Below are 24513 nucleotides of genomic sequence, written 5' to 3' on the forward strand. Positions count from 1 at the left end.
TTTTGATCCAAAAATACACTTTTTATTTTAATCTCACCACAAAAATACACAATGAAACCATGGAAACAAGGCACTGTTTATGCTTTAGGCACATCCCTACACACCAGTGCCTGGTCATTTTGCACTCCCAGTTGACTTTGATGAACACACCAGCTTGTTGGGTACAGGCAGCGCAGCCAAAACCAGAAGGGTGCTAGCATAAATAAGAACCTCTCCCAAACCCTGTTGCTGAAGTCATCCAGAGGTGTCTGAGCAAGGAGCACAGGACCCAGTCCACTGCTGTAATCCCAAATTATGAATCGGAGAGCCTTCAACCACACTCAAGGTGCAGAGAAGATCGTGCAGGCGTCTGTCATCGATGGGATAAGTCTTGATCAGAATGGTAGCCTTCAAGCTGAGCTACGCGGACATCCACAGCTCTGCAAGGGAACAGAGTAGAAATGCATACCACCTTTAAGGGCTGGAGACCAAAGCAACACAGGCATACTGTCACAGAATAAACTGCCCATCAGACCAGGCAGCTGCAATTTGTTTGGAGCAGTGGGACAGCACTCAGCAACCGCTCATAGCTGAAAGCAAAATGCCCTTTGCACTAAAAAGCGCCAACTTATCATAAATTCTAAGATGTGCATAAATTAAGCAAATTCTATTTCCTGCATACTTTATTCTGCTTCTCTCACATATGAAAAGTGTCAAAATGGCATGTGCGATGCCTAAATCCACTAAAAAAATAAATAAACATAATCCACACTTCTGACTTTTGAGATTACTAGATTATTTCCTACATGCTTTCAGTTGTCACAGCTGTAAAGACTAGAAACATTGCAAAAATGAATATAGGCCATCAAAAAAAGGTGACTTCTGTGCTCTCTTTTATTATTATTATTTAAGTGATTGCTTGGAATCACTGAATATCCACTATCCTGTCCATACCAAGAATTGTACTTTAGGGAAGGATTAAATCTGGATGAAATAAGAACTATAAAGCCTTGAGTTCTTGCCTGATGCTAAAACATAAGCAACCTCTTACAAATCCTTATGGAGTGATGGTGTGGTGTGATGGTTGCAACACTGCACTAAGACCAGAGAGACTCCAGCTCAAATTCCTACCCAGCCACAAAACTCACCAAATGACTTTGGGCCAGCCATCATTTCTCAGCCTAACTCACAGGATTGGTTGTGGGGACAGAATGGGTGGAGAGAAAAACTATACACACCACCTAAACTCTTTTGAAGGAGGGATGAATATGTATCAAACAATATGAATTCTAACGACCTCTTTTCATAGGAGCTGCATCTAAAGCTGGGATGGGTGGGAAGAAGACACATACGGAGAATGTGTTGACACTGCAAAGGCATCAGGGATGACGACAAAGGAGACAACACTTCTAACGATCTGCTCTCAGGTATCCATTATGCTTCAAAGCCAAAGGAGAGGGGCATGGAAAGCCTGACAGGACATCAGGCAACGTAAGGCAACCGTTCTCAGCAGCTAGCAAAGACTTTGAAACAGCAGCAATCCCAAGAGAGAATGCCTCTGGACAGTTTACAATGAGCAGCGACCCACCTCAGCTGGCTGCGCAACAACTCCCTCTGGCCCCTTAGCACCTGTAACAGGGGGTCGTCCTCAAACTCTGTGCCATCCGAGTCTGCAAAACAGAAAAATTAACTCCACTTTAAGTGCTTTCTCCTTTTCCTACCAGTCAAGGCTGTGGATGGAGCTCTCCAATAAATATCTGCAGGGATGTTCCAAGCTGTCTGTTGTTTATTTGCTTAGAACCAAACGATCAGCGCAAACCTGTAAAATAACCCACTTCCCAGGCACTTACCAATTCCTCCTGCTCAATTCCCGCTTCCACATATTCCCCTCCTCTTGCTCCAGCCTTCTTCACCTTCTACCCCCTCCCATAGAGCCCACACACTTTTCTCTCCTTCTGGGCTGTGCCTGTATTGTGCCTCTGGCTATGCCTGTACTTTGACTAAAGGCATGCGGCAAATAGCTCCTGTTACAGCACCAACACTATGACACACAAGATCTGTAGTTCTAGGTCTGTATTTTAAAAAACCCTCACTGGTGTAGGCACCTTTAGACACCCTGTCTCTTGCTTATTCTGTTCCTTCTCTAGCCACATCTCCATTTCCATTCCACCCATTACTGATTTGGTCAATGTGTTTAGAATAGTTGCAAAATCGGAATTAAGCTCATGCTTGCCCAGTGGAAACTGAACAGAGCATCATCATCGCCCATTGCCGGTGATGGCCACTCAGTGGTCCAGACTCCAGGTCTAGGTTTCCTGTCCAGAGTTTATGAAATGTGAAGCCAGGCAGGAACTAAAGGAACATGCTTGCGTGGGTGGGACGAAATGGACCCCACCATGAATGTTTAAAGCCCTCCACGAAACCCACATATCTGCCATTCCCTCAACTATCCCACCTTCAGCCTGCTCCAGCAGCTGAGCAGCCAGGTTCAGGAGCTGGGGGTGTGAGGGAGCAGAAACAGCTCTTGGCCGAGCTTCGTCCAGGCTTCGACTCTTTGAATTCCTTTTTGGTTTGTCCGTATGAGGATGTGGAGAATCAGGTGGGGAGAAAAGTCTTTCGGCAATCACCTGGATGAGAGAGAAAGCTAGTTAAATCTCCTCCTGTCCTCCTGGGAAGGAAACCAGAAGTGGAAGAGCCCATTTCAGATACCCCCAAGCAGCTAAATGGAGCTGCTGGATGATGGTTCATCTTCTTTATCTATAGAAAAGTCATCCCCACAACCCACTGGGAAATCTGCAAGTGTGCCACTTGATTACATTTTATCTACATAAACTTTCTGAAAGTGCTTTTTTTTCTGGCACGGTGGTCTTTAAGGGGTCCACATCACATTACCTACTGAGAAACTCCTTAACATCTGCCAAGATGTCCATGCAAAGAAGGCCTGATGCTTGCCTGCTGTCTGAACCAACCTGGCTGCAGCCTCCAGTGCTTTGAGATAATGTCACAGCAGGCCACACAGTCTGGTTAGCCTGAAGGGTAGCAGTTGGGGAGCAGGCTGCTAAACCAAGTTTGATAACTGGATGCATTAAAGTTTCCCATGGGAGAAAGAGGGACCAGAATCAGGCTTGGGCAGCACTAGAGAAAGGGACCCAAGAGCAAACCAAGTCCGAGCAAGAGATGTGTGTGTGGTGCATGCATTTGCAGCTCCTGGAATCCAGGTGCTGATGATGTTCCTCCTTCACCTTCAAAGGGGAAGAAGCCTCCCTAGAAGGCTGCCATGAAAGTGGAAGGAACAAACGAAAAAACTACCTGCAATAAAGAGAGGAGCACAAATACTCCTCTTCCAGCTTTAAACACATTGTCTCTCGCTCCCATGGATGTCCCTCCACCCACCTGACCAAGCCCACCACAGGCATGCACTAGGGCAAACACTTCACATGGGCCACTAGCCAGGCCTGTTGGGTCCCACTGTCACTCCTGTCTGAATTCACAGCACAGCCTGTGAATTTGTTTTCTCTCCAGCGGCTTTGCAGAAGGTCAATAATGATGAATAAGCCGTCTTTCAGATGAATTTTCTGTCTGCCAGAACTGATCGTCACCGCCTCCCACATGAAGGGCCTCACATAAACTTCCCTGGAACACAGTTTGAAAACCACTGCTCCAGTGAAATATAATGTGGGGATACTTCACAATTTAGCATTAAATTTTTGTTAGCCATAAAGGAAGTGGGGGCAACTGGAACACATTGGAGGGGGGGGGAATCAGAGGGCAAGAAAAGTGTTAAGGATAGAAAGTGTCTAGGTAGAACTGGGGAGGGGCCTGCACTGAGTCAAGGAGCCCTGTCTGAGATTAATGGAAACCTCAGCCTAGTCCTTATTCCTAAATCTTTAGCAGTAGCTGCCAATAAAAGCATTCACATTTGTCTCTGCAACCATGAGGACTAGAAAAATCATCCGGACTCAAGTGCTCACTATTCTGCATGATAGGCCTCTACATCACACTGTGATGACAGCCACAAAGATTGCCAGATCATATGTTAATACCTCTCCCAAGACGTGTTGAATAGAATCTTTTGTGCGACTGACTGGTGGCCCTCGGAAGTCTCTGCCTGGTTTGGCTTGGCCCTGCTCGGTTCTGAATGCCTTCTGGTTCCCTCTGGGCTCAGTGTGTACTCTCTCTACAGGGCGGGCTGCCTGTTGATCCTGATGCAAAGTGCTCTGGTCCAAAAGCTTGTTGGTTCCTGCAGGCCTTGCAAGGGGAGGAGAGTCTTGGTATGCAGGGACATGTTCCTCTTGCAGAGTTACTTCCTTCACTCCTTGCTCTCCCTTTGGTTCTGAACTTCCATCCAGTACAATCCCACTGCTGAATGGAGCGGCTTCTATGAGCTGCATGGAGCATGGTCCATTTTTCACAGAGTCTGTGGGGCAGCAGGGATGATAATCATGGAGGGTGGATTTCACATGCAGCTTGGTTTCCGAAGTTGGCTGCACTCTTCCATCTTCACTCTTCCAACTTGCAGGTTCTGATGGCTTCTGGGCCGTTCTTTCTACCTGCAGGGAACAATGATTGAAAAATATACATGACTCAGACTGCATCTACTGGACTTTCTGAGATGGAGTAGTGAGATGCTTAGAAGAAGATCCACTCCTCTCTGAACGCTTTGCCATACTGTATAGGATCAATACTATGATGGGAAAGTTGTTTACCTCATCAACTCCAAAACAATTGAAGTAGGGTGAGGTGGAATAGCCACAAGCATCTTGGGAGTTATAAAGATGAAGTGGCCTGAAACAGTGCATGAACTTTGCAAGGTTTCTTCCACTTCAGCTCTCAACAACAAGGTAGCAAGAGCTGTGGTCCTCTCATGCATCACACGCTGCCTATTGATTGTGCTTCTCCATCCTGTTGTGCACTGAAAGCATGGCTCCATCCCCTGCTTCCAAGGCTTTTGCCTTGCAGCTACACAGCACAGAACAATGGCAAACTTATTCACCTCAAACTCTTACCAGGCTAGAAGCACGGGTTGGCTGGATATGTGGACTCCTCCAAGCTAGAGGGGGCATCACAGCAACAGCCTGGCTCGCTTCCTCCATCTTTCGCCGCAGTCGCCACTGGAAAAGGATATCATCCTCTGGTTTTGAAGAAGAACATGGCTGAGATCTTTGAGTGATATAGTAAGGGAAAGCATTCAGACTACCTAGGGAGGCAGGGAGAGAGAGAGGTGCACATGAATGGAGTGTCTGCAGTGAACTTCTGAAAAAGTTCTGCAAGATACAGGCATTGTCCATCGCTGTTTTCATTTTGGGATCATCATCTTTGAAAAAGTGTATATTGATTTGTCTCCTTTGGTGATGGCTTATATCAGTCACTGGATCTTTTACAGCAGGCAGAAGGAACCCATGGCTCCACAGATGTTGTTAGACTACAGTTCCCATCATACCTCACCACTGGCTATGCTAGCTAGGGATGACGAGACCTGGAGTCCAAAAGAGCCCATTCAACTCAACCAGCATATGATAAGGCATGTGTGCTTTTGAACAAGAATCGATTTAATATCAAGACAACACGAATTCTATACCAGTAATTCTGTGACCTCTAGAAATTTAGCAATACAAATTTGTACAGTTGCTGTTTTGCCCAGTTTATTCAGCTGCTGTTACCCTGTCCATGCGAGATCCTGCTCAGCAACCCCTCTGGCCTTTTGAAAGTTACCAAGGATTGCCTGAAGGGTTAGCAATTTGTTTGTTTGTAAATGAAAGGGGAGATTACTGGGATGCCCCTTACCAAATTCTGCCTTTGAGTGATGCACTGAAAGATAGGGCAGTCTAAAGAGTTGTACTAAAGCAGCCATCATTCTTCATAAATTGCCAAATAAGAACATCCACACTGTTTAGGAGGCAATCAGACTTGCACTCAGCCAGTTACTAGTCCAGCCAACTTTCTTTTCCTCACTCCCCCCCCCCCCTCAACAACACTCACTTTCTGTCATTGTCCACAACACTGGCATTCCTTCAAGACAGAGTTCTTCAACCTTGGGCTTCAGGTGCTGGGACTACAACTCCAATCACCCCTTACCAGTGGCTAAGCTGGCTGGGGCTGTTGAGATTGGGGTCCAGCAACCTGTGGAGACCCCAGGTTGAAAAACACTCCCTTAAGAGGCAAGGTCCTGGATCTCATGTCTTACCTTGCAGCTCGCCAAGACCAAGGTGATGTGGAGCACGACCAGTCATGTCTGTGTCAGCATTTGTGATGGTGGACGTGGGGGTAGAGCTTGCATGCCTGGAGCTGCTCAACGGGGATGTGCTGCATGCAGAAAAACATATGAGGACAGGCAGGTTATTAGGAATGAGGGGCAGCTGGGGAGAGAACAGAAAGAGAAGCTGGAAGGCCCATTAGACATTGAGGAAGGGCAGCCTAGATGATGAGTGAAATACAAGGGAGGTTAGTACCTTCTGTGTAACAGCCTGGCTGCTCTCTCCTGGAGCTTAACAGTCTCAGGGTCCAGCGTGGAAGAATCCTGTGAGTCCCCCTACAAAAAAGCATACAAAGGAATGGGTCAGATAGGAGACTCTATAGGGACTTGTGGCCCACCAGATGTTGTTGAACTCCAACTCCCAACAGCTCTAGCTCATGGGGCAAATGGTCAGGGATAATGGGAGTTGCAGTCCAACAAAATCCAGGGGGTCACACGTTCCCCATGCCTGCTCTATAAGGAAAAGAATGTCAGGATTCTGGCAGCAGGGCAAGGGGAGAAGCTGCAGCACTTATGGAGTGCCTAGTGTTAGCAAGGTCATGACCAAAAAAATAGAAGATGGTCAGTCCAATGGGACAAAGGTACTTTGATCCTCTGGTGCAGACAAAGTAGGGACAGGAAGCAGAAGAACACCAGTTAAGGTGAAAAATCACCAGCAATAATAAGCAGGGAGTTACTGAGACAGAGGAAATTGAAAATGGTCTTCTGATCTGTCAAAGTAATCAGCAAACCAGGACCAAGCAAGACTCCCACCTGCCTGCAAATTCTGAAAATTTAAGGTCACTTGGTTCTTAATAAAAGATCCAAATGAGAAACCAAAAACTAATCATCCTGCTGAGAAGTGCTATAGTGAACATCACAATTTTCTCCCCCCAGAGCACAGTCCTCAAAGCAGGATCAACTTTACACATATGATTTCCCCATTTATCATGTTTATATTCTTCAAGGAGACCAGGGCAGCATGTGTGGTTATTCCATATTATCCTCAAAACAATCCTGCGTAAAAGGCTAGGCTCTAAGATATGACTGGCTGAAGGTCATTCAATGAGCTTTATCGCTGAGCAAGGATTAGAATCCATGCCTCCAGATTCTGTACAATATTCCTCAACCCTGAGGGTTGAGATTAACAGTGATCCACAAAGATAACATAACTATATTATGTCCTTTTTTGGTGGACAGCGTAGATACCTCCCCATTCCTAGAGAGAACCTCCTTACTCACCGAGGGAGACTGGTCCAGAGCAGGACTGAAAAGCGACTGCCTCACTTCACTCTGGCTACTGTCTGCAAGGAGACACCTTCATTACAGATTTCTGACTCACACAGTTCAAACATCTTTGCAAAGAGCCTAATCTTTAAATCTTGGGTGGCTCTAGGCTCCCTCCCTCCTTCCCTTCCCCTTTCATCCATAGGCCTGAAAAACTATATGCTTGACTTTAAGGTATCTTCTAAATTATAGGTGAAGAACCCTGAAAAAGGCCAACATGAATCCAGCCTTTGGATGGGTTGCTTGGTTGTGAGAAATGGGTGCTAAAATTACACAGAACTCCCAAGTAATAATGGGGGCCGCCAGAGCCGCCCCCCATCTCACTTTGGATTGCTTTGATACCTTAAACAAAATACCTTAGAGCATATGCAGAGTTATCTGATAACTACAGAGGAGTGGACAGATTTAAATATTGTGATTTTTAAAATCCTGGCACACTCCTATTATTTATTTTAGGCCCTCTTCCCAGTTGATGCCAGATGGGCACCTGCAGACTATGGCACAATGAGGAGGGCCACTGAGATTATCTTACTGACCAGGCGAGTCTGTGTAGAAGGCATTCTCTCAGATAACCTGGTCCCAAGTTGGTCTCATATGTCTCTCTTATGGGAAAAGCTAGGACAGGAGCGACCTGTGAGCACTACCTGCCACTGCTAAAAAGTTCTACACTACCTGCCACTGCTAAAAAGTTCTACTTCATAGGAATTAACAGGTAAGTCCTGGACAAAGACACAGCTCCAATGTGTGTGTCCATATCTAAATCTGCAAGTCTTCAAATCTGAAGTTTTTCCTACCAATAGCAACCACTCTTTTGGCTAGGGCAGGTACTGCTCCAACACAAATCCAATTTTTCCGAGGGCCCACTCATCCTGGTCTGCCTTATAAAAGTGTTCCCCATATCGGCACCCTTCTTGTTGGACTCAAGTACCTGAAGCTGGCGATGTCTCCTTCTTGGAGATGTTGCATTCAGGGGGAGACGAGTGGCCAAGCCACCAGAACTGTGCAGAGTGACCATTTGGTGCCCAGCGCTCCCTGCGGCTTGTGGGCTGCCCGTAACGAAATCGCTCCATATACCTGCCAAAGGATCAAAGGTGCCGCATCACAGACATGGACAAAGAACTTTACTTCAATGTAGTGATCACTCCCAAGCTAGACTAGAGACTCAGTACAGTGGTACCTTGGTACGTAAGTGTTCCGGTTTTCGAATGTTTTTCGGAAGCCGAACATCCGATGCTGCTGTTGGCTATTGTTTCTGGGGTGCTTGCACCAATCAGAAGCTGCGCCCTGGTTTTCAAACATTTCAGAAGTCAAACTGACTTCCGGAACAAATTAAGTTTGGCACTTTTGTTTTTGCTATTTATTTTGCATTTTTGTTTCGGAGGCTTTTCAGTTTATTTGTTTTTGTGACTGTGTGGAACCCAGTTCAGCTACTGAATGATTGATTGATTGATTGATTGATTGACTGACTGACTGATTGACTGATTGATCGTGTGACTGTGGAAATGGATAAAAGCCCCCCATCCAAATAATGACTATCATCAGTGCAGGTTAAGATTTTTTTAAAAAAATTATCATCTACAGTACTGTCTTATTTGTTTTAAATAGAACAGTACATTGATTATTGCTTTCATTTTATGGACCAATGGTCTCGTTAGATAGTAAAATTCATGTTAAATTGCTGTTTTAGGGGTTGTTTTTATAAGTCTGGAATCGATTAATCCGTTTTGCAATACTTTCTATGGGAAAGTGCCCTTGGTTTTGGAACGCTTTGGTTTTAGAACGGACTTCCAGAACAAATTAAGTTTGAGAAACAGACTTGACTGAGGGTATCAGATGTGTTCTTCTTCCAGGTAGTATTTGAACCCAGGACTCCCATACCCACACAAGTCCAGTAAACTCTTGCTACTCTGCCCACCCACCTGAGAAGAAACCCTTAGCTAGCAGGCTTACCTGGCAATAACTGAATCGCTGTCTGAAACAGATTCTGGGGGCTTTGGCGAAGCCAGTGCTTTGATCCCCGTTATCTGCTCTGAGGGAAGGCCCTTTGCTCCCTCGGGAGTCAGAGAGGAAGAACTGCGCTCAGTCGAGGGCCATGATTCATTGAAGGGGCTTGTGGAGTCTGACTCTGGGGGTTTCACCTCCTGGTAACTGGACCCAGGGAGCAAACCTGGGGTTGGAGGACTTTGTGTTTCTGCCTTCTTGGGAGAGGTGGGGCAATTCTTGTGTCGTAAACGAGACGGGCTCAGAGCCTAGGGAAAGCAGGAAAGTGAGTTTTCAGAGTCGGTGGGCCCAAAGGGCTGGCATAAACCTTCCAGAAAAGTTCAAGCCAAGATGTAAAATAACTCCCTCTTCCTGTAGCTCCACTTGACAACTGTTTAATCGTTACATTTTTATCCTACCCTTCCTCCAAAAAACTGAGGGCATCAAATGTGGTTTCCTACCCCCACATCCTTTTCCATCACAACAATCCTGCGAGGGAGGCTAAGCTAAGAAAGGATGAATGGCCTACGTCATGGCTGAGAAGGGATTTGAACTCCCAGCATCTAATCAATATACTTTATTGGCTCTTTCCAGGCCTAGCTCAACCCCCAAGAATACAGAAATGCTCAAAGTGGAGCATTCATGTTCCAGTGGATAGTCAACACCATGGAATTTTTATCCAGCTCCTGAAAGGGGCTGGTTCAATAGAGATCCAAAAGACCTGTTTGACTCTTCCTGCTAGCAGCTCTGCTCCATTTGATTTCCCCGCTAGTGACTCTGCAGCATTATTTGCCCACCTTGTCTCCCCCCACCCCATCTCACCGTATATCGCTGCTCCTGCCTCAGTGGGTGTGCCTGGGAAGGGTGGTAATGGCTCCGCGAACAAGATTGCTCCAAAAAGGGGCTTCCCAGGGTGGAGAAAACAGCCATACTGCGGGCAAGCAAGGAATCCCAGTTAGTGAGGCCCTGCCCTGCCTAGACTGGGCACTTCTTAGCAGAAGGAAACCCATCAGGTCAAACCCTTTTCTTCCACTAGCTCTCATACCTGGAATCCATTATTCTACACCCAGGTGTTCAGCTTTGATGGCTGCGGATGTGGTCTCTACACGCTTTCCTCATGGGATGATCGAAGGTTTCCCAAAGTTTGTGCTGTAAACAGAAGAAACAATAAATACATACATTTTGGGATAGGCTTTACTTCTTTTACGTAATTTATTTTGTTTCCAAATGTCCATAGGCTTTTCCTCCACCCTTCCCTTTTGTTTTTTATTGGGATATTTCTGGCAATCATGATTTAGCTGAAGGAGGGGAAAGGGGCAAAAAGGCATGAAGAATGGGGGCAAAAATATTAAGATGCAGTTTTGCCAACATAAGGAGGGGCACTCAGAGAACGCAGGTCACTGCTTTTTCTAAGTGCTCAAAAGCCCTTCATATACACTGGCTCAGTACAGTGGACACTCGGGTTGCGAACGTGATCCGTGCGGGAAGCACGTTCGCAACGCGCAGCATTCGCAACCCACATTGCTGCTTCTGCGCACACGCGGGTCGCGATTCGGCACTTCTGCGCATGTGCAAAGTGTGATTTAGCGCTTCTGCGCATACGCAAGCGCCGAAACCCAGAAGTAACCCGTTCCGGTACTTCCAGGTTTGGCGCGGTGCAAACCCGAAATCGCACAACCCGAAGCGTCTGTAACCCGAGGTATGACTGTAATCTTTATAAACAATCATTTAAAGGTCAGCACTATTATTCCCACATTGCAGGTAAACTAGGGGACAAGAGGCTCAGAGATTGTGGTTCATCAATGGCTCCCGACAAACACACGGCTGAACTGAGAAGCTCTAGCTCATACTCATCATCACTATTACAATGGCTCTCAAATACAAAGTTGGCATGTCGACCTGGAAACTATTTCTCACCCCCTGTACCTTGCCTCTATCAACATGTAACTCGGGAAGATTAAAAGATAAAGTCAAGGAGTCATATTCAAAGTCTCACCCTCTTCTAATTCATGCCACTCTCTGCTTCCATCTGCCCATCTATGCCATCTCAAGTACCATCATGGAGCAAAGGCAGAATATAAATGCAATAAATTAACAGAAAATTATGTCCTGCTACTTTAACACCTGAAATTGCCTCATTGCACATCATCAGTCTGCTCCTTGGGCTATGCAGGCTCCAACCACCTTAACATTTCTCCACAGCCAGGAATTTGGCCACCGTTTGCCTGGCAAAGAAACCAACCACAACGTTCTCAACTGTGGGAACGTTAAAAAAAGAAAGAAGAACCCTGCACTGCAGAGGTGGGATAAAATCATCTTTCATACAAACTTAAGGCCTCACTCTATGGTATGTGTAGTCTATCTGTTAATCCAGCCCAGGGAACTTTATATAAATCCATTGACACAGAAGCAAAACAATTCCAAATTGTGACAAGATCCAGACCTGGGAAATGTTCTAGAGCAGCTAATCTGCTGCACGATATTATGAATTTCCAACTTAGCTGTGGTTCAGAGCAATGAATTATTTGCATAAATGAATTCTTTCCTTCCTGCAGCTAGGAAGGAAATTTCCATGGCACTTGTTTGCGCAGTATGCAGTTGCCAAGGCAACAGTTTTTGTTTTGCCCTCCCCCCCCCCGTGAAAGTACCCCATTCACTGACCCTGCCATACTATGAAACGATGAACAGCATGAATTCCATTGCTCTGGAATAAAATGTTATGACTCCAACTAACATCTGATCAAAAGGTGGAGTAATTCCTATTATAGCAAAACAGAGCAAGCAACTGGATTGGTTGGTATGGGATAGTATAGCCTTTAGGACTATCACTGGAAGATCAGAGCTATGAAAATTGGACAGAATAATGAGGAAAGAAAATTCAACTCTTTAAGTGCACCCATCAATTGACAAATCTGTGAGAGCATCTCTGTGCTTTTAGAGCATCTTCCTGTGCATCTCCCAGCAAAGCAGGTCTCAGTTGTCCACCTGTAAAATGGAGTTACACTGTAAGAAACGCTGTAGCCAAAGCGAGTTCTTACTTATTTAGGCAAACACATCAGGCACAGCTGCAGTAAATGCTGGGAGGATAGTTCAGATACGATCATTCAAACACAGAACAGTGAAAATCCGTTCATAGCAGAACCGCCAGCCTGAAATGGTTACCAAGACAGCCTGTTTTGCTAACTATTGTGACAACTTAACAGGCTGCTACTTGCAGCCAACACGTCAGATCTCACCAATGGCAATCTGTGGCCCTAGGGGCAGGTGGGGACAGTCCATTCCCCTGAGCCCTTCTGCCTGGAGGATAGAACTGTGCTGACTGTGCCAATCCCGAGTCCTCATTTTTTGCACTGGCCTGTGCCTTTAAAGCCACACCTTGCCCCAACACAGTCCTGAGAAGGAGGAAAATGGGGCTTCCCAGCAGACACATGAAAACAAATTTCACTATGGCCAAACAAAGACAACCAACCATACCCTAGGCCAGGCAAGTCCAACAGGTAGATCGTGATCTACCGGTAGATCACTGGTAGATCAGTGGCTCCCAACAAAGAAGCCGAACAACTCTGGCTTCCCTAAAAAAACCTCAACATTCTTGCCCTGCACCCCCCAAAAAATGGGCTTTCCTCCTCCCTTTGACCTGAACCCCCCAAAAGGGGGTACCGTATTTTTCGTCCCATAGGACGCATATAGTTTTTTGGGAGGAAATAAAGGGAAAAAAATTTCCTTTCTTTCCCCCCCCAAAACCAGGTCGGGGAATTCAAACCAGGTTGGGGAACAGCGGGATGGCGGCGCTCCGCCTCCCCGCTGTCCCCCGAGCTTGTGGGGCTGGTGCTGGGGAGAAGCGCGCTTCTCCCTAGTGCCAGCCTCCAAACCAGGTCGGGGAACAGAGGGATGGCGGCGCTGCGCCTCCCTGCTGTCCCCCGAGCTTGTGGGGCTGCCCGATGTCTGCCCAAAGCGCGGGGCGCTCTGCTTCAGCGCTCCCCGCGCTCCGTGCAGCAGGCTGCTATCCGCAGCCTAGGGAGCCCTGCTGCCTAGGCTGCAGATAGCAGCCTGCTGCACAGAGCGCGGGGCGCGCTGAATCAGGGCGCCCCGCGCTTCGGGCAGACACCCGCAGCCTAGGGAGCCCTGCAGGAGTTCCTGCAGGGCTCCCTAGCCTGCGGATAGCAGCCTGCTGCACAGAGCGCGGGGCGCGCTGAAGCAGGGCGCCCCGCGCTTCGGGCAGACACCCGCAGCCTCCTGCATGGAGCGTGGGGCGCGCTGAAGTAGGGCGCCCCGTGCTTCGGGCAGACATCCGCAGCTTAGACATGCGCACCGACCCCTCTCGCTCTCCAAGCTTCAGCGAAAGCCTGCATTCGCCCCATAGGACGCACACACATTTCCCCTTCATTTTTGGAGGGGAAAAAGTGCGTCCTATAGGGCGAAAAAAACGGTATATCACTGCCAGTTTTTAACTGTGAGTAGATCGCAGTCTCTTGGGAGTTGGCCATCCCTGCCCTAGGCCAACCCCAACCTCTCTCACCACCAAAGGAATACAAGTGAATAGTAAAGAGAACCCACACAAGTGATGCTGACAGAAAACCCCACACATACACTAAGTAGAATAGAAGCATTGCCACTCTACACCACCCCACTCACCATTCCCCCCTCCACCTCTTTCCCCTTTTTCTTCCTAATGTAACACTAATGTCTCAACAAATAAAACTGATCTGTAGAAAACGTAACTTGAAAAGAAAGACATAGCACATACATTTGTAAACCAATATATCTTTAATAAAAATATATTTAAAAACAACAACAAAGGCCTCTGACATGCTAATGTCAGCAGATGAACAGGAAGCTGCTTGTACGCCTGTGAGGTACTGTATATGCTGACTGAAAGACCTCTGGACTTTGGTGCTTCTCTAGGGGAAAATAATCCTTCTCTACACATTTGTTCCCAGAAGCAAATGCAGAATTGAAGGCATGGTGAAAATGAAATTCCTTACTTAGGCTGCATTCATACACGAAGACATCTGAAGGCAGTCCTGGATCGGGAAGCTTTTAATGTCACCATGGTTTGTGTGTGTTTTTATATATTCCATTGGAAGCAGCCCAGGATGACTGGGCAACCCAGTCAGATAGATGGGACACAAGTACCGGTAATAAATTGTTGTTGGTGGTGTTGTTGTTACTACACTTAGGAATCAAGCCTCAGTGAAGTGAAAGGGATGTATAGGCTTGCACTGTTAGAGAATGTGCACACCACAACTGGGGTTGCCATAAGCAATTCAAGCCCGGGCTTCTATGCCTTATCAAACAGAATACAGTGGAACCTCGGGTTGCGAACATGATCCGTGTGGGAGGCACGTTCGCAACCCGCAGCGTTCACAACCCGCAGCACTGCAATTCGGTGCTTCTGTGCATGCGCAAAGCACGATTTAGCGCTTCTGCACATGTACGAGCTCCGAAACCTGGAAGTAACCTGTTCCAGTACTTCCATGTTTGGCGTGGTCCGTAACCCAAAAACGCGCAACCTGCAGCGTTCACAACCAAAGGTATGACTGTAGTGATTACAGCTAACAATACAATACTAAATATGGTGTTACCAGAAAAATAGGGGTTCACTTTAGGGCCAGACCCCTTACCTGAGTCACAATGGACATATAACATATAGTGGAAAATTTGAAATATCAGTTTTAGCCCTGCATAGGCACCTAACACTGGCAAGGAATGGAAAGCATTTTTTCCATGCCAAACAACATTCTAACTGGACATCTCTTCCTGCAAAAGGACAGAAGGATTGCCCTCTTTATTTCTCCCCCACACTGCACTTGTACATGAAATTCAGCTGGCCAGGCCCATTTCTTTATAATGCTTGAGGAAGCATTAATGATTTTTTTTAGTGGCTACAATCTAGCCCAAATGCTGCAAATGCAGAACAAAGACCATTAGCAAGCATGAATACTATCTCCTAAAACAACTTCACGTTGCATTAGCAGCAGATGACATACAGAAAGGGTGATCCAGTGACCACTTCCATTACCGCTTTCCAATAGACTACCATGCACTTTGAGAAAGTACAGAAATGCTAGAATTCATTCTTCAAACTGTACTGGTGCATTATTTAGTTCTCTAATTCTTTCGTATGGCACATGTGAAGAGAGTCAATGAGAGACAGACAGCAGTCTAAATGGAAAGAAGAAAAAATGGATTTAGAATGCATTTGCAGTATACAAGAACAACACAATTTAGGGAACTCTCAGTGCAGAGTTTTCAGTACTAATAATAATAATAATAATAATTTATTATTTATACCCCGCCCATCAGGCTGAGTTTCCCCAGCCACTCTGGGCGGCTCCCAATCGAGTGTTAAAAACAATACAGCATTAAATATTAAAAACTTCCCTAAACAGGGCTGCCTTCAGATGTCTTTTAAAAATAAGATAGCTACTTATTTCCTTGACATCTGATGGGGGGGGGGCGTTCCACAGGGCGGGCGCCACTATCGAGAAGGCCCTCTGTCTGGTTCCCTCTAACCTCACTTCTCGCAATGAGGGAACTGCCAAAAGGCCCTCGGCGCTGGATCTCAGTGTCCGGGCTGAATGATGGGGGTGGAGATGCTCCTTCAGGTATACAGGACCGAGGCCCTTTAGGGCTTTAAAGGTCAGCACCAACACCTTGAATTGTGCTCGGAAACGTACTAGGAGCCAATGCAGATCTCTCAGGACTGGTGTTATGTGGTCCTGATAGGTGCCAGATATGTTGATTCAACAGGATCAAATGGAAATTCTGCTGTTCTATTTTAAACTGTAGACTAGGGAACAGCAGGAGTGACACACACACACACACACACACACACACACACACAAACTAAAGATTCCTCTGAGATCACTATGCAAAAACACCCCCACCATTATTTTTCTCAGAATTTCTGCCACCATTCCAGTTTAGTGCTAAACCATGCTATTTGCAGAGCCTTGATGCAGCACTAGAGGGGTAAATGGGAAACCAGGCAAGGACACAAGGACATAATCAGCTCCACTTCCAGGCAATCACCAGGTCCAGTTTGCAACAATCCCATTCACTTTTTTGTGTGTGGCAAAGAAAATTAAAGAACAGAAGCAGGCCCCTCTTTAAACTGCTAAGCACAGTAAACATGCACTTGAGTGGATTTCCATGGTCTTTCGGTGCCAAAAAGACAGATCAGATGAGTGTTTTGTATGCCTCAAAATAGGCCACTCATCTGCCACAAATCTCAAATAAGGTCTGGAGTGGAAAAAGCAAAGCCTAAAAACAGAAGCAAAGATTTAAATATCTTAATCCATGCTGCTGCTCAAAAAGTCTTCCCTGGCCCCAAAGATAATCCTCTTCTTGCAATACCCCCAGCAAGCACAGAGATTCTTCCTTGAATATTTGACACCACAGCACTTGACGAAACATGGACGTGCATAATTCATAATTTAACCAAGCAGTGATAATTTAAGCAGACAGCTACGAGACACCTGTCTAGCACTGAGAGTTGGCACAGAACTTCGCCATCTCTGCAGTGGTATGCAGGTTGCTTCATTAGCTGGAGATGTCAACTTCCCTTCCTTCTCCAGCACACCACCCATCCTGCTTTTCCACCTTGGCAAATCAAGATCCTACTTCACATTACCTACAGATATGGCAGGAGATATTGATTATTCTCACACAGGTCCTGGTGCTGTGGGCAGTGCATCTCCGAACTGCAAGCTTGGGAGCCTCGTCATGTGCTGGCAAAAAGGGTTAAGGCTGCGTCAATGTTCCTTCGCTTGGTTTCAAACTGGCATCTTTAGGTTGGCAGGTTTAAAGAATGCCACTGTGGGTTGGCACGTAAAGCAGGCTGGCTTTGCATTTTAATAGGGTGGCACAAAGGAAGAGAAAATCTTCAACCCAGATGGATTAAATAAATTGCTTGTGGCTTACTTTATGGCACCTGCTCAGGCTTGAATCGGTCTTCACTGAATGTAGATGTTCTTGCCTGTTTTCTGGCTTGTCCCGCTTTTTGGCATCAGAAGTCCCAGTTGTCAGCATTTACGGGATGAAAGAAAAGAATCCCAGCATTTTCTGTTACTGTTTTCTTTTCCCCCTTCCCCTTGTGCAATTACTGTAGCTGCTACATACACCAGGGGCTACTAATGCAAGTCAAGCTCCACTCAAGTTAATAAAAAAGGTTCACGTTTCAGTTGGTCAGGGAGACCATCATAAACACAGTCCTTTCCTCAAAAGGATCAAATTCAGTATCTACGATTTGTGGTTGAAAGTCCTCCACATTAGTATGTGACAGCTCTGCTTTTTTGACAAAAAAAAATTCTTCATATTCCTCTTTACCAGATCCCCAAAATTACATGCATTCTTATACCATCCAAAGTTATGTAGTTCGCAACAGTTACACCAAAGATTAGTGATACTTTTTTAAAAACTCAGACACAGTATATTACTATCCCAATCATTTCCATAGTTAGATCAGGTTGGCTATGCAACCTAGCTTCTGAACCACACAATCCTTGTAATATGTGCATTTAAGTATTTTGTTTCTTATGTAAAAAAAAAAAAATGTGTTATGGCCTTCTGGCTAAAAATTAAAATGAACCTATTAACCCAATAAGATTAGGGAGGGGGTAAAAGAAAAGTGCTTCATATATAGGTAAAGGTAAAGGGACCCTTGACCTTTAGGTCCAGTTGCAGACGACTCTGGGGTTGCAGCGCTCATCTCGCTTTACTGGCCAAGGGAGCTGGCATACAGCTTCTGGGTCATGTGGCCAGCATGACTAAGCCGCTTCTGGTGAATCAGAGCAGCGCACGGAAACGCTGTTTACCTTCCCGCCGGAGCAGTACCTATCTAACTATTTGCACTTTATAGTGCTTTCGAACTGCTAGGTTGGCAGGAGCAGGGACCAAACAACGGGAGCTCACCCCATCGTAGGGATTCAAACCACCGACCTTCTGATTGGCAAGCCCTAGGTTCTGTGGTTTATAGTCCTCTACTAATTAACTTACTAGATTTTAGTACAAATCAGAAACATCATTGGCATTAGAACAAGGAAGCTGAATATTATTTCTTTCCGTTGTTAAGGTTTCTGGAAGCTACAGGTCCTAAGATTATAATTCTGTGAGCACAAACACAAAGGGCCCTTGCCTTGCGCGGAATAAAACAAGTGCCACTGAATTTTCTATGTCTCCTGCAGAAGATCAGGGGAGGACAAACCCAGAGCATAGTGAAGGACTGCTAGGAAAGAGAAAATATATTAACCATTGGAGGGGGACATGTAAAGAAAGGGCTAAATGCAGAAATAACTAAGTACACCACCCTGGTCACTGAGACATTAAGGGACACGAATAGCAGCCTCTCCAAGGGCCTTCCAGAGAGATCAGGACATTCCTCTAAAGAGATGAGAACATACGGATGTGCAATTCATACTCTCACCATAGGGCCCAACCTATCCTATTACACAGGAATGGGCAGGGACACACCCCATCAGTTCTCTCTTGCACTGGCTCCCAGGACACTCCCTGCGTCTGCAGGTGAGGCCACAGCTGGCTCACTCTGCTGACAAGCCAGGTTGCATTGCTTTCACTTTGCCAGAAAGCGTCAGAGAAGGAAGGTAGGATTATGATTTCCAAATAAAACCAGAGAGATCTGTATACTAGTGCAAAGAGGTCCATTAACAGATACAACAGCCACGCTCTACAGCCTCAGAAACTATAAGCCCTAGGAATAGCTAAACTAGCCACATATTATAGACTTACACTCCACCTTTCTAATAAATATGTATTACTCCCTTTTAGTAATGGGAGACTGCTGCACCTGGCAAGTATGCCTTGGCCCAATGTTGCAAATAAGGCCATAAAGGTTGCTAATCCATGGGGCTACACATACCACTGTAATGATACAATCCTAACCTTGTCTGCCTAGAAGTAAATTCCGTTGAACTCAATGGGGTTTATTTCCAGGTGAGAAAGATTGCAGGATTTCAGTCATTTGCAGCATCCCACTAAGCTTGAAAAGGAACAATACTTCCCATTTGCCAAAAAGTTACATGGTTATGCGCTATCCCCATAACGTAACCCCAATGTAAATTGAGTGTCACCTGTATTTCTAAACTAGCCGCAACCAATTAATTGTGGTCGAAAGGACAAAAATGTTTGCTCCTAACCTCAGCTCCATCTTCATGAGCTCTAAAAATGCCAGATGCTCAGAACTATGACTGAATTTCCAAGTGGCAACTTATTTGGAAGCAACACTGAATGAGCAACTGCAGTTTAGTACTTATAATAGCTGATTGCAGAAATGAGTACTACTATTGTTACATATATATTTTTGAACTTAATCTGTTCCGGAAGACTGTTCGACTTCCGAAAAGTTCGGAAACCGAGAATCAATGCACTTGCTGCAAAGTCAATGGAATAAAATGAAAAATGTGCCTCGGAAGCTGTTTGGCTTCCGAAAATCGTTCAAAAATGGAAGCATTCACTTCCTGGTTGTCTGCATTCGGCTTCCGAATTATTCGGCTTCCGAAGCATTTGAAAACCGAGGTTCCACTGTGTGTTTGTGTGTGTATAATATTTGTATACCACCCTTCATCCAAAGATCACAGCGTGATTTACAACATAAAAATACAAAGTGAGAACACAAAATGCATAATAAAACAAAAACAAACCAATAACCCCTTACCAGAAGAGTATGACAAAATAAAGGCATACACATAATGGTTTTGTGTTCCCAGGAGTAATAAACCTTATGAGTACAAACATACATGTGACCATTATGAAGTCATAAAGTTAACTAACTGGAGGAGAAGAAAGAAAGAAATTCTGAAGGGGGGGGAGGGTAACTTAAGTTACCAGTGGTAACTTATGAAGGACTATGAAAGGGAATAATGTTTCCTCTCTGTCTATTACCTGCCCACCCCAGGTTCAGATTACTGGTTATAAGTAGTGGTGCTTTGCTTCCAACATGAACTATTACAGTGGTACCTCAGGTTACATACGCTTCAGGTTACAGACTCCGCTAACCCAGAACTAGTGCTTCAGGTTAAGAACTTTGCTTCAGGATGAGAACAGAAATCGTGCTCCGGTGGCACAGTGGCAGCAGGAGGCCCCATTAACTAAAGTGGTGCTTCAGGTTAAGAACAGTTTCAGGTTAAGAACAGACCTCCGGAACGAATTAAGTACTTGACCTGAGGTACCACTGTATTAGAAAAGAACAATTCTTGAAGACTGCAATCTAACACACTCTTACTTGAGGGTAACTCCCATTGAAATCAGTGTGACATGACTTCAGATAAGCATGAATATAGTCAACCTGTAAGATTGCCAAAGAAACAGGCAGAGGTAGTTGAGCTATTAAGGTGCAAGGAAGAAAACACCTTCAATGAACAGACAACCGCTCCTACATTTGTCATAAGAATTTTCACTCTTAGGTAGAATCTACATACATATTAAAAATGTTGTGAAAATACTTTATTTTAAAACGTTTCGAAAAATACATTGAATTTTGCATAGCTTGCTGTCGCCATCTAGTGTCACATTTGTATATTGCACTTTATAACACATTTAAAGCGATTTATTTGTAGCTGTGTAGCTGAGTCGGGACCCAACTAATTGTTCACCTAACATCACAGAAGAAAGATAGCTGATGCACTGTGCTCAAACACATTTCTTTATTACACATAGCACATGCAACTTGGCAATTACCCTCTTTTTCAGCATAGCATTTCATGATTAGCCAAAAGTTCATCACAATTTACAGCTCTATGCCATGCAATTACCTAGGATGCAGTAAGTGCTTTGATCTAGGCCATGGATGGCGACCAACTTGTTTGAGGCTTGAAAAACAAAACTCATTTCATTACAGGTTTCACCATCCACAGATTCACACTTCTGCAACCTGGAGAGGTAGAAATCTAGATCTTTTTAAAGAGAAAGCAGGGGTTTCCCATAATTTTAACAAAGCCTTACAAGTCATTTCAAAGTTTTGGAGCTGTGTCAGTCGCTCACTTCCAACTCAAAACCTGATCAGAGCCAAATTACAATTCATGTAAATTGCTGGACTATTATTATTTTTTTATGATCCCACAACCCAAGGCAAATCTGAGGTACAGAAAGTTCAGCATCAACAAAAGTCACATAAAGCCAGAAGTCACAGGGGTTTTAAAGCAGAAAGCTTCCAGCTAGTCACGGACCCAGAACTACAAGTGTAAAAGCTGCTGATGAGCGAGAGGCTCCAAAGCAAAGTTAACACATTCCAAACACTGGTTTAAAAATAGAGAGGTCCTGCAGATTATAGCCTGGAGCAATATTCAGGTAATAACCAAATGTTTTCAATGTGTTTATCAAAGCACTGCAAAAAACGCAACCTAGGTGGGACCACTTTACATGTCACATCTTTAAGGATATGCTTAAAAAAACAACAACATATGAATGCAACAAGCTTGTAAGCTTGTTTGCAAATGCAAATAAGTACACATCAGAACCAGCTGAAGCTCTCTCTTGAAAGTACATGCACAGGGACAAACCTAGGTCTGTTGCCAGGTAACGTGTGAAATGGCCTAAACTAAACGTGTTAAGTTTTGAGAATCATACCAAACGAATCCCACACAAGCAAGTCTAGAAATGAATAAAGCTCTGGGATGGCGTCTTTCAATGCACAGCGCAATCTCTTCTGCTCTGCGGGAGTTAATTCCGGGATAATCTCCAACCTAAACTAGAATTCACAGGTAACGGGGCCTGCATTACTGAAAACCATATTCCCTGCACACAGGAAAATCTAGCAGCCACAGCTGAAGGGAAGAGAGCTGGCTTCATTTACTACACAAACACAAACAGATTAGGTTGCCAGTTCCACCACCACTCCTTTCCTTTTTTCCCCCCTGGCAGGGCCCAGCTCATGTGCCCTTAATAGGACTGATAGAAGCCAAACCTTAGCAGAGGAAGCTTCTTCCACCACTGAAATCTCCATGCCTGTTACTTTCTCCAACTATATAGGCAGTGCTTTTATTTCTAAATAAATGTTTAGGGGTACAGTGGTACCTCAGGTTACATATGCTTCAGGTTACGGACTCTGCTAACCCAGAAATAGTACCTCGGGTTAAGAACTTTGCTTCAGGATGAGAACAGAAATTGTGCAGCGGCGGTGCAGCGGCAGCGGGAGGCCCCATTAGCTAAAGTGCTGCTTCAGGTTAAGAACAGACCTCCAGAACGAATTAAGTACTTAACCTGAGGTACCACTGTACTCTCACTAGACTCAAGAAAATCACCATTTTCTAGTTCAAATCGGGGAAAATAAGTACAGTAAATGGACAAAAGTACAGAGTGTCACAAAATGTTTATGCCGGGTCCCCAGATGTTGTTGGACTACAACTCCCATCATCCTTGAGCTCTGGCCTTGCTAGCTAGGGGTGATGGGAGTTGTAGTTCAACAACATCTGGGGACCCACAGGTTGAGAAAGGCTGGTTTAGGGATATGCGTCCCGTCCCCCAGGGGGAAAAAAACACTGTGTATAGGTGTGTTTTCTCTGCCTCTAGCTGTTCACGGCTCAGCATTTTAGCAGCTCCTCCTCAGGGTCCCTTCCAGCTCTACGATGACACTGACAAGCTTAGGCTGCGACCCCATTACCAGGAAGTAAGCCTGCGTAGGATTACACCGCTAAAACACTTACCTGACAGTGAACCCCAAGGAATACTCCTCTGCAGCAGTCCCTCGGGATTTTGCGCCTGGAGAGCGGCCCCGGATTCAGTGACCTCTGGCGCCCCTTCCCCGGGGCCTAAAGCCCTTCTTCCCGCTCAACCCGAGATGAGCTTGCCGCCTTGGCCGTCACCTAGCAACCGAAAGAGGAAGTCGCTGCCCGCGGAGGATGTCGGGTGCGCGGCTTTTTCATCGACCTGCCGGCTTCAGTACTACGATTCCCACAAAGCATTGCGCGCCGAACCCTCCGGGAGGGGAATATACGCCAGATGGATCCTCAGTTCCGGTCGGGCGCACAAACTACAAATACCGTCATGCTCTGGTACTACTTGATTGGGTGTGAGTCTCATGGGCGAAGCCAAGTGAGGGGGGGGGCAAATCCTCAAAAAGTATTGAAAAGCATTTAAAATACTCAATAAACTGAGGTTCTGCACCCCCACACAGCAGAAGCCTGCCCCCCGTAATGATCTCTTTTTTTGGGAGGGGAGGCATTTTTACCCGTGATCTCCCCAAAAAAGCTCAACTGTTTGCCCCTCCCCAACAAAAATCCTGATTACGCCCATGGTAAGTCCCATTACACTCAGCACGACTTATTTTTAATCAGGCGCTGCAAGTACGTGACTAACTGCAATCGTGTCCTGAAATGTGTTTGTAACACTAGGGCTGAGCAATTCTGAAAATTAGCACGTACGCTAGCTAGAGTAATCCTGTGGCCTGTTTACTTGGAAGCACTTTAGAAGTATTTAAAAGGGATATCGGGAAACAAGTACACTCTGGGCAGTGACAGAAATAAATCGATTCATTCATTCATCAGGAAACAATTATTCTTCCCACCCGCAAGGAGGACACAAAGCATTAGATTTTTGTATATATATATATATATATATATATATATATAAAATTAAATGTTAGGAAACACTATTCTAGCACTAATACAGCCCTCCAGCAATGATACCGAAATGTTAGGAAACACTATTCTAGCACTAATACAGCCCTCCAGCAATGATACCGAAAATTCAGGTGAGCATTTCTAACAAAAGGCAGGGCAGGCATCTTGGAGGTGTAAGTTCTTCGTAAAAGTGTCTACAGTATTATAGTGTGCTCCTACAAGTCCTCTGAGACAACAAATATATAGTAGCAGCAGCAAAGGAAACTGCTAGAGAGCCCTGCTTAAATGGAACACAGATAGGCATGTCCAAAGTAGGCTCTCCGAGTGCCAACCATTTCTTGCCCCATAAAAATATGCATCTAGAGTTGCTGTTTCATAGGGTGGTGTCGAGCAAGAGTGGGAGAAGAATGCCTGCTGCAATGAGTGACAGTGTATTTTATGATGCTCAGGAACAAAGGA

At 45.4% G+C, this 24513-nt stretch overlaps 1 protein-coding gene across 3 annotated transcripts; it reads right to left on the minus strand.

Annotated features, from left to right (window-relative positions):
- Nucleotides 1-23382, minus strand: PROSER3 (proline and serine rich 3). Of its 3 annotated transcripts, none has more exons than XM_081018880.1 (14): nt 23140-23382; nt 11603-11703; nt 10524-10627; nt 10301-10409; nt 9449-9747; nt 8427-8572; nt 7454-7515; nt 6429-6508; nt 6164-6282; nt 4986-5176; nt 4023-4529; nt 2435-2606; nt 1568-1649; nt 1-419 (listed from the first exon to the last, which is right to left on the minus strand). In XM_081018880.1, exons 3-14 carry the CDS (start codon nt 10532-10534, stop codon nt 353-355), a joined length of 1845 nt encoding a protein of 614 aa, XP_080875006.1. In that variant the 5' UTR covers nt 10535-10627; nt 11603-11703; nt 23140-23382; the 3' UTR covers nt 1-352. The 3 variants fall into 3 exon arrangements, with proteins under 3 accessions (XP_080875006.1, XP_080875005.1, XP_080875004.1); XM_081018879.1 differs by lacking the exon at nt 11603-11703 and adding an exon at nt 15469-15643; XM_081018878.1 differs by lacking the exon at nt 11603-11703.
- Between the last annotated feature and the right edge of the window lie 1131 nt (nt 23383-24513).

The sequence above is a fragment of the Podarcis pityusensis genome (assembly GCF_964106645.2).
Source record: "Podarcis pityusensis genome assembly, chromosome: 8".
NCBI lineage: Eukaryota > Metazoa > Chordata > Lepidosauria > Squamata > Lacertidae > Podarcis > Podarcis pityusensis.

What these genes read in the sequence shown, in the direction of transcription:
- PROSER3 (XM_081018878.1), bottom strand. An exon ending in AGCGATTCAGTTATTGCCAG is followed by an intron (nt 8,573 to 9,448) that starts GTAAGCCTGCTA and finishes ATCCTTTGGCAG; the next exon opens with GTATATGGAGCGATTTCGTT. An exon ending in GGAGACATCGCCAGCTTCAG is followed by an intron (nt 7,516 to 8,426) that starts GTACTTGAGTCC and finishes GTCTCCTTGCAG; the next exon opens with ACAGTAGCCAGAGTGAAGTG.